The 10717-nt window shown below is 40.3% G+C and overlaps 1 protein-coding gene across 1 annotated transcript; it reads right to left on the bottom strand.

The window, feature by feature from the left end:
- LOC109627473 (bMERB domain-containing protein 1-like) lies at window positions 1–10688 on the bottom strand. Its single transcript, XM_020084002.2, has 6 exons — window positions 10386–10688; window positions 6567–6687; window positions 4278–4351; window positions 3548–3662; window positions 1492–1562; window positions 1–1322 (listed from the first exon to the last, which is right to left on the bottom strand). The coding sequence occupies exons 1-6, from the start codon at window positions 10462–10464 to the stop codon at window positions 1210–1212; spliced, it is 573 nt and encodes a 190-aa protein (XP_019939561.1). The 5' UTR covers window positions 10465–10688; the 3' UTR covers window positions 1–1209.
- Between the last annotated feature and the right edge of the window lie 29 nt (window positions 10689–10717).

The raw sequence follows: 10717 nt of genomic DNA, 5'->3' as shown, positions 1-10717 counted from the left end.
TTTGATGTGTATGTGTAGTGAAAGTTTCACCCGTAGCCAAAAGATTTATATGAAACACAAAGTACCAAATCAAAACACTCTCAAGTGTGACTCAGTGATGCATATGACAACTTAATATACATATATATGTATGCATTTCATATTTCATTACACAAACACTTGTCCTGGAATCTGCCTTTTACGTTTTTCATGTAACTCAACTTAAATCAGTGTTGAATGCAGACAAATCCAAATCCAAGCAATTTTCAAATGTCGAAAAATTTACATCAACATTAGCATCAAATCTTATTTCCACTGATCATGGGATTTGAAATGGTACCAACATTTGAGTATTTAGGTATCATTATGGATCAGAATGAGTCATTCCAATAATTCTGAAGTTGAAACTTAAATGAAGTTTCTTTTTTGGAACAAATATCTGCAAATTACTATAAGCTGATACCTTGGCTTGTTCATGTGATTTTATTACCACATAGATGTCTAACGATGTATGTTTTATACTGTATGTGTCCCACCAAAAACACAGCAATCACTATTTCCCCCTTCTGCTGTCAGTTCTCATTGTGAAACAGGAAGGGTTGGTCTTGTCACAAAGCAGCTGTGACGGTTAGTAAGAAAAAAAGTTTTCAAAAGGTCAAATCCATTCAGATGGAGTCAAGTCAAAGATAGGTCCATCATAACAGAGCTTCAGATTAATGTCAGTTTCATTAGTGTTATCTCCGTCATGCTAATTATAAAGTTCCGGCCGTGTGTCGAGAGTGGCCTGTTACTTTTTAATGAGGGATGACAGTTATCGCTCAGTTATGTCTTTAAATATACAATTTGTGGTTGTGTTGTGAATCCAGGTGGCATGTAGGATATATATCAAACATGTTGAACTTAATTATACAGTATGTTGCAGTAGGTGGCTCCCTTTTGGAAACAATTGATCAGGATAAGTTGGCTGAGCAGCGATGATTCACAAGAGTAAGAATGAAAACCGGCATGTGGGGGAGTAGAGCAAGAGAATAAAAATGACGTTGTGATATAAAATCCAAAGAGATATAGAGACAAACACATGACAAACTTGGGTCCTCCGATTAAAAACACACCATATCAACTTTGCATCCCCCTACGCTCTCCCTCTGGGAAACTGTTGCACCGCTCCGCCCATGTTACTAAGTCTTTCTTGGACTGAAAAGCTGAAACTGGAAATATTGACTCTTTTGTCTACATGATGGAGCATGTGAAGCCACAGCACTCCTTCAGCAGAGTGAGGCCGGTTTTGGTGAAGGGAGAGGAGGTCTGCTGAGCCCTGGACGGCACCCGTCTGGTCGGTACACCTGCAGAAATCACACAGAAAATAAAAAATGATGTAGTATGTTAAGTGGATGACAAGAGACAATATAATGTAATTCACAAACACATGCAGGCACTGAGGAGGAAAAGTATTTGCCTCAGTTTCTTGCTTTTACTTGTCAATACTCTGACGAAGTCTTTATTCCTAAATACCTTTCTTCATTAAATTTCTTGGGAATTTGGAATTCAGAAAATCAGCCATTTCTTTATCTTCCTCTTTCTCCCTGTAGAAATAAAAAAAGACACAAAGAGCATGAAAATACATGAATAGAAAAGCACTGAGATTCTAAAGTTTAAAGTCTTCTGTTGCAAAAATACAATGTGATGGGGTCCGGAGAATGTCTGAATGAGCCCATGTGAGAACACAGCAGGAGATCCTCTGCAGGATTCACCATGAGCAGCTGCGCTGACACTGATGTCGATTTGCTGTAAACAAAATCACGAGATCTCTGCAGCAGAGTTACGTCCTGCCTCTTCCTGCTGCTTCACTCCCCACCTGGATGCTCCGCGGATTTCTGTGTTGTTGTGAACCCGTCTGAGTGGAGAATGTGTGAAAGGCAAACTCTGGAGACCTCTTATGTCTGAAAGCGGCTTAATATACGAATGGAAAAGTTGATCTTCATACTTCAGACTCTCCAGACCTGTCCTCTGTTCCACAAGTATGTCTGAACATTTCAAAAATCTCCTCAAAGGCGTCTGAGGTACTTTTAATTCACTTTTTCCCTCTGAGTGCGAGAAGGTAGATTTTAGAAGTACAGAGATGAAACACCCTCTCAGATACAGTCCAAAAAGATCTGTCAATCATTTTTTGTCTTTGCAGAGAACCAGTGTATAATATAACTGTGTGGTGCTCCATCAGGGCTAGGCCTAGTTACACTCTATATTGATATCTGATATACTGTTCATTCTGTAACAGCATGCTTGTTGTAACATAGTGAATGATGTGTTTCAAAAACTGTGACATAAAACCTGCAGAAAGTTAAATGTTGTGAAGGACGGTTCGTCTTAAAATAAAAGAGATGAATGACAAAAGAGTGATGTCTATATTCTGACGTGGAAAACACGGCTGTAGGTGCCGTCACATCCTCTTCTCCCAGCGATCCATTACCACACTGTTGTTCTCCTGCTTCCTGCCTTTCACCTTCCCAGCAGCCCTTCAGTGCTCTCACAGCGTGTTGTCAGCTGCCAGTCGTTCACACAGTCTAACCATGTATGATACTGTCTGAGAACTGGAGTGGAGAGAAAATTAAACCACATAAAACCTCAAGAACCACATGTGGTTCAACCACCATCACATTCAATTACAAGCAAGTGACAAGTCTTCAGTTACAGGACCAGTGAGGATGTATACGCTGCATCTGAGTTGATTACAGATATCTCAAATCTGAGCGAGCAGCTGCATCCATTGCTAGCGTCCTCCATAATACAGGATCAACTGACTGCAAGCCCACCTTAAAGTGAAAGACAATGGGCCGTGCCCCATCCTGCTACAACATTTCATAAAAATCCTTTGAGAAGTTTCTGCACAATCCTGCAAATTAAAGAAACTGGAAAATAAACACTGATAAAATTAGAATGGCACTCAGCCAACAGTCCCTTTATGAAACCATTTAAATTCACTCGATCTAGCTTTTTATTTAGATCTGCACCAAATTAAACACACTTTAACCAAATAGAAGGGCATTTAAAGAGTGCATTCCTTCACCAAGGCTACAGAAATGTTATAGAAAGTGAAAAAAACGGGTTTTAAAACTTCTGGATCTGCTGTTCTTCCTCAATACCTTCCAACAAGTTTCTATGAGATCAATTCTGTAGTTTTTGCATAATCCTGCTAACAGACAGACGGCAATGAAAACATGACCTCTTTGGTAAACATGAGTAAGACACATATCTTCTCCTCATCTCCAACATGATTAAAAAAACACAGTCAGCACGAGCACCTTGGAGGCTTCAGACACCTCTAAAATGTTAATAGGTTAAATGTTAGTAAAATGTTAATTTCAATAATAATCACCAACAGCCTTTTTTAACCGACGGCAGCTCCTCTTCCAGCGCTCACTGACACATCTGTGATTGAAATGGCTCTCTGCTGTGTGCCTCTGTCAGCGCCGGGCCTCAGGAAACGTCCCCTTGTTTGTGAATTATTCATTGACAACCTATAGTGACTCACAACCGAGCTGTAAGCTGTAATAAAACCACCGAAGCACACCTGAGTCGTTCAAACTCCACGTCGTCCACCAGGTAATCCCTTGTCTCCACCAACTTGTGTATCTGCTGCAGTAGTTCGTCCTCCTTCTGCCGGTCCTCGCTGGACTTGTCATTATCTGCAGCACAAAGGAAGACGACATCTGAGTGTTTTTATTGTTTGTCCCACTTTACCTGCTTGAGTGAAAATATAATGGGAATTCAGACAATGTGGAAATAAACAAATGGGTAATTATGTATGGAAATGTATCCATCAATATACTGATTATTGGAAGGAAAATCATGTGCCTTGCTGTATGTGAATAGTTGTGTAACTTTGTTGTGTAAGATTTGTTAATAAGTGAAAGAGTATGGAAATGTGTAGAGTGTGCATGATCAGATTTGTAAACACGTACAATCTGTAAAAGTGTAGTTAGATCACACCTGTAGACAAATCTTTCAATGTAGACATGGATATTAAAGCTAGGGTTGGTAATCCTGGAGAAACTAAGAGCAAGCTACACTCTTAGAAGAGAGAGAACAGGTAGGGTGTGTGGGTAGGTCAGTTAATGGCAGACAGGTACAATAACCAAACATTTCATTTGGTCTGAAGAATTGGTCACAGGACTGGTCATGTTAGTCACAGTCCTGCGAGAAGTCAATTATTTCTTACAAAACACTGGTGAATAACTTTGTTTCCCAAAATGCCAAACTTTCAACCATTAACATCCAGGGAGAGAGGCGTGCAGTCGTACCTGGTACAGACACTAATTTGTGCAGCTCCTTCTTCAGTCGAGTGATCTCCTTGCACAGCTGAATGTCATCCATCCTGCACAAGTATGATGGATGATGGTACAACACACACACACACACACACATTAGTGGTGCACATGCTACATATCACTCACTTTCTACTTTAGAGGGCAACAAGGAGTGAAATCTCGACTCTACTTGAAGGGAAAATGAAATTCAAACAGGAGATATTGATCTAGTTCTTCACACTGGAGAAGGCACAATCTTTGCCAAACAGAAGTCCCAGCGGTGCACTCAGAATCAGATAGCTTTCACTCAGAACCACGTGCTTTCTCTTCCAATGACCCTTCAAGTCAGGGGATCATTACTGGCACTGAGGTCCTTTACATGCTCGCCAACAGATTTTTGCAGACACATCAGACAAAAAGGGTCACACTGATTTGTGCACATTACACACATTTATCATTGTCAGCAGAGTGAATGCCATGCCACCACCTGTCATGTAGGACACTCTCTGCAGGCATGTAGGTGGAGAAACAGCTATGAGGTCTGGAATACAAATGACATGCTTAACTTAAACTTACCAGAAGAAAACACTCTTAATCTCTGTCTCCTCCGACAATCTCTCACTCTACCACTTTATCTGCATGACTCGTGCTTGCTACTCCACGCACGCCACTCCTCACATTCCCTGTGAGCAGTGTTACTGCCCATCTTTCAGAGAAGCAGATGAATAAATATCCATGCATTAGGCCGCTTAGCAGAAGCAAAGGCAAAGCCAGCATGGGGTGTGATGAAAATAAATAAAGGGGAAAGAACAGAGGAAAATGCTAAAATGATTTGAACTGGTCTTGGTACGGAAAGTCTGACGGATGCTGTTCTGTGGGTTGTTACAGAATCAGTCTTCAAAGTTTGTTTATCTTACACTTTATCTAACAACTAGATTGCTTAGATATACAATATGCCTAGTCACTTATACAGTGGAAACCAGATATAGTGATCAACCGTTTATATGGATCAAAAAGCTTGGGACAGAATCGTTCCTGTACAAATGCTGTTTGAATAATTTAGTTATAAAATAGTGTGTGTGTGCGTGCATCGTTACCTTTCCCTCAATTTCTGGGACTGTCATACAGAGGCCAAGCAATCAATTGCTTATAGTGATCATTTTGGCCCAGGACAACGTGATCACTATAAGCGGTTTCCACTGTACTACTATTATTGGAAACACCTCCATCATCACAGTTGTAAATACTACTCCTTTCATCTCTGTCAAACACTTCTCTCTGTATGAAAACTTGTGAATGTATCCATTTATGTTAGGCACTGTCTTTTCTCATGAATGTTATAAATATTGTTTTGAATATTGTTCTATTGCACTTCTGTCCATCCTGGGAGAGGGATCCTCACATGTGGCTCTCTCTGAGGGTTCTACTATTTGTTTTGTGTTAAAAGTTTATTTTATTTTGCTGAGGGCAGAGGATGTCACACCTTGTTAAGTCCTATGAGAAAAAATGTGATTTGTAAATATGGGCAATACAAATACAAACAGTTTTAAATGGACTGAAATTACATGAACATTTGGTACATATAATCTTGGTCTCAGGATGATGTTTTTTGTGATCACGTTTTGTGTTAATGTGCTCATTTTAACATTTAAACAAAAGCACAGGTGAGCTTTAGAGAGTTGAACCAGGTCTGATAATGTAGAGCTGAGGTGTCCGAAATGAGAACAGTGACAGTTACAAATGTTTGCATTGACCAATTCTGCACAGCCAGAACTTATGTTCAGTGATCAAGTTTTGTTATTGTGTTTTTATTCTTTCTTTCAATGCAGGTTTCATATATTTGGTGAATAAAGCTGTGTTAAGTGTTTGGCAATTGTTTAAAGTTAGGAATATAGAGTGGTTAAGGTATAAAAACAAAGACGTTCACTCTCATCCTCTCCTCCTTCACTGAACTTCGGGACTTGTTAAAAATCAAGATGTGCAGACGGATCAAGGAGTTACCTTAAACAGCCTCTATAGATTAGATCAAATCTATTCAAAGTAACAACAGCTCTCTGTTCAGCTTTTGCTCTGCCGCACAGGAAGTAAGGATGAGTGCCTGGCTGTGTGTGTCCTCTTTTTGTCCACTCATTATTCTTATGTATGCAGGTTTTATCACATCACGTGTATCCCACCACAAAGGAATATGGGGTGCTATTATCAAATAAATAATTTTTCTGCTGCCTCACTTCAATTTACACACCACTGACACACAAGTGAAAGCAGTGTTGTGAAGTCACTCACATGTATCTGAGCTCTGACTCCCTCCTGACCAGGACGTCTCTGATCCTCTCAATCTTAAAGAGCTCCCCCTCAATGTCATCCACGGTGATGGTGGAGTCCGCCATGGACACCACATCGTCCTCTGAAGGAGAGAGAGAAAAAGAGGGAGAGAGAGAGTTTGTTATAAAGAAAGTTGAATTACCACCCTGCGGTTGTATGCCTCCACCAACCAGTGCAGTTTCAGTCTATATATGATGTCACTTTATGAGTGACCTTTGACCTTTGAATAATGCAATCTAACCAGTTAGTCTTTAAGTGACAACAGGTCAAATATGAGGAAATCCCCTTAATGCAGACGTGAGATAATGTAAAAATACCAAAAACATGTTTTGAGGCCATCATATCCGTGGCCTTTGACCTTTGACCAGTAGATTTGAAAGGAATCCCTGGGTGTTACTGAGATATTGTATTCACAAAGCGAAAAAAGCAGTTTGTGAGGTCACAGTGACCTTGACCTGTGATGTTTAACCACCAAAATCAAATGAATGCATGCTTGAGTCCAACTGAGTGTTTCTACCAAATTTGAAGAAACTCTCTCAGGTTCAGGTTCACAAGAATGGGCCGGACGGCCTCTATTTAACATGACTCTTTTCTCTATTAAAGGGAGTTTACACCTCTTCAACAGTCAGATAATCCAATGACTGAATCTGCATTTTAAACAGTATCAACAGCTGCAGCAGATGTGCTTTGAAATTGCTGCTTGATGAGAAGCAAAGCCAAGCATCACAGCTAAATTATCAAGTGTCAAGGTTTGGCACGACTCTTCCTCTCTCTCCCTGCCTCACACACACACACACACACACACACAGAAAAACTGATTATTTGCCTAAACCCCTGGGTCAGTCCAGGAAATAGCTGTCACCCCTCCAGTTCGGCTGTCAGACACACACTGCAGTCCTGTTTACTTTGTCTTATTTTGTTGTTGAGAGAAAGTTCACAGTTCAGTAATTCAGTGACACAGAATTAGATCTAAATGTCTTTCATAACTCGAGCTAAGACGAGACTCAGCAACAATGTCTATATATTACGTCATTGTTATGAAGTGTTGTTTCATGGTAAATTGAGACTTTTTGGGTTTTGGACTGTAGTTTAGATAAAACAGGACATTCATGGACATAATTCGGAGTTCTGGGAAAGAGGAAGAGATAGAGAAAACAAGAAGTAAAAAAGTCATTGTTAGTTGTGGCCAGACTCCTAAAACACACTTTAAGATAATTAGCATTTTGATTTGACCTCAGGAGTCACTTTATCTTTAACCTGACTCAGGCCATTGTATTTCCAGCATTTCTGGAGTTACACAACAACTATCAAAGAGCAACTTTACATACTGAACTTGCCTTCACAACCTCTCAGCATACAGTGCTACATGTTCATAGAAAGGATGCTAATTATTTCCACAGAATAATGAGACGAGGGTCTGAGTCCCTGGAGGAATATTCTCTTTCACACACAGCGGGCTCTGCAATTAAAAAACCATATCATGCACAGAGGGTGGCTGGGTGAACGGTAACAGTAAACGTGACACTGGGTGCTAATCTGTACATGTCACACTGTAAACCACTCTCTGCTTTAACTCCATCTTTTAAATCTTCTTCTTAAAAAACAAATAATATATAATAGAAATGTATATGGTATTTGTTTTACCGATGTCTCAACCACTGTGTGCAGCAGTGTGAGGAGATATGAGAGGACATCAAATCAGAAGCAGAAACATGAAGCTAAATCAAACATTCACCTGCAACCAGCCTCTAAAATATGCAGTTGTTTTAGCCGTGAACATCAAAGTTCGTATTTCATTTACCCCCGATATCAATTAGAAGAAATCACCTCTGCCTGCTCTTGAATTCTTATGTTGTTTACATTTACTTTTTTTTAGTTATTGTGCAAAAACTACTGGATGGATTTCCACAGAAAGGATGTGCTATCGGCCAGGAAAGAACCCATTACATTTTCACATAGGGGCGGATCAGCATTTTTTTTTTCTCTTTCTTTAACATAAAGAGATTTTTTAATTATATTTTTTACATTTTTCCTGATTTCCAAGATAATCATTAATGGATCTTAATGAAAAGAATCTGACATATTTAGGGGACTGATATCGATGAGTGTGTGCAGCTTGATTGAATTTAAAGAAGCTGTTGGGCCTCAGCTGAGTTATGTGCTCTACCGTCATTGGTTATATTTATCACTGCAGTTGTTCCGTGTTACTATCACTTCCTGGACGAGAGCTGGGAAGATACCAGTGTGTACCAGTACAGCACACACACACACACACACACACACACACCTATAAGTAGAGGTCTAGTAAAGAGCATTAAAGTAATTATAAAGACATTTTGAAATTTGGCACTGTTCATATCCAGGATTTTAAACCACACACTGTAATTACTCATTACATTTCCAGGGTGACCATTTACTAGCAATAACACTCATTTATACAGGATCTGCTGCTAACACAACAGCACAGCCACTACCAGCAGGAACACACACACACACATAATCGCTCATTCGCCACATGTATCTCAGACGAGCTTCACTGACTTTGACCGTGCGCACTTTCTTTCGTTATCTTAAAGAAAACATTCAATGTTTGGTGCATTCTTGTTGGAGACATCGTGTTCGGCTGCAGAGGCTCTTCAGGACAGGTTATTCTGCCTCTGAGCAGTTATGACTCATCAGCAGACCTCTATGGAAAGTCCCCTCCTTTTGGTCCCCATCCCACTCTCTACCAACACCTCTCCCCCCTCTCCTTTTTGTATCCAAGCCCCCGAAGATGTGAGTTACATCATGAGCTAAACTTAAAGGCTCTTTTGTTTTTTACAATGGCTCAATGTGCTTTACATTTAATGAGGTAGAGCAGCATACTGACAGACTAATCAGCCAGATTAGAGACCAGGAGGAAGAAGTGAAGAAGAGAGGAGGAGGAGGAGAGAAAAAAGAGGAAGGGGTGAGATAGATAGAGGAAGAGGGAATTCTTTCACAAAATACAACTTAGACTTTGCACAGTTTTGCAAACTTCCCTTCTATCATCGTAAGTGTTTCAGCCCCTGCTTATCAAAAAGGCACAAAAATGAACATGTACAGTGAGACAACAATGAGTATCAGCAAAGCAGAGGATTGTTTGAATCCACTTTCTCCAATGTGCACATCCTGCTTTTCTCTGAAATCACTGGAATTGTACATTTTGAACTGGACATGTGAAGACACATGGGACTTTAAGCTGTGGTCGACAATTGTCCGTTTTTCTGATATTTTATTAATAAATGATACGTAGAGAAAATGTACAAACATTACAGCTGTGAGGAGCAAAGAAATAGTAAATTTCTCATGCTGAGATGATTTCAAGTCACACATGTGGGTCATTATTCATCATTTGAGAGGCAGGTAACATACACACACACACACGCACACTTGGAGATGACACCTGTGGATTCTTGACATTTTCAAGCAGCTGCCTGTGCTGATACTAGAAAAAAAATACATTGATTGGTTCCATTAACCAGTCTAATAAAAATAACCTGAAAGGAACTAAAGTCATGTTAACATGATATAGTACTATGAAATGGAATACTGTGGTGCCATACATCACATAATAACATATTGAGGTCCCTATAAATTCACTATTCACTATCCCAAAGACAGTAACTGCCTGTACCAATTATCATGAGGTAAATACACAGAGACACAAAAGGATCATTAACTGTAGTGGATATAAAATATAGAGAGAATGCCACTTCAAACTGAGAGAATAGATGCTGCAGTGTTGGTTGGTTGGTTAACCTGGTTTGCTGGCGTCTCTGCTCCATTCAGTGCGCTCCAGTGAACCGTACTGATGAGAAGATGTTGGCTTCTTCTCCATCAGGTCCAGTGGCACAGTGCAGCTCCTCTCTTCTCTTCTCCTCTTCCAGTTGCAGAGGCTGAGGATCAGCAGTGGAAACTACAGGGGAGGGTCTGCCAGCCTCACTTTGCTGTTGTGCTTCACTGAGTCATCGCTACTCACACACCAAACCTGCAGAGGCAGAGGAGGCAGAGATGCTCCAGCTGTGCCCAGCTGCTGCTCAGGCAGGTGTGGTGTGTGTGTGTGGTGTGTGTGTGAACAGCACCCTAGTAAC

This window comes from Paralichthys olivaceus, chromosome 8 (genome assembly GCF_024713975.1).
Source record: "Paralichthys olivaceus isolate ysfri-2021 chromosome 8, ASM2471397v2, whole genome shotgun sequence".
Taxonomy (NCBI): domain Eukaryota; kingdom Metazoa; phylum Chordata; class Actinopteri; order Pleuronectiformes; family Paralichthyidae; genus Paralichthys; species Paralichthys olivaceus.
Note: the sequence above shows the minus strand (reverse complement) of the source record. Positions and strands in the feature narration are given on the sequence as shown.

What these genes read in the sequence shown, in the direction of transcription:
- LOC109627473 (XM_020084002.2), bottom strand. Translation starts at nt 10,464, where the DNA reads ATGGAGAAGAAGCCAACATCTTCTCATCAGTACGGTTCACTGGAGCGC. An exon ending in GAGTCAGAGCTCAGATACAT is followed by an intron (nt 4,352 to 6,566) that starts GTGAGTGACTTC and finishes ATACTTGTGCAG; the next exon opens with GATGGATGACATTCAGCTGT. An exon ending in GTGGAGTTTGAACGACTCAG is followed by an intron (nt 1,563 to 3,547) that starts GTGTGCTTCGGT and finishes TTATTTCTACAG; the next exon opens with GGAGAAAGAGGAAGATAAAG.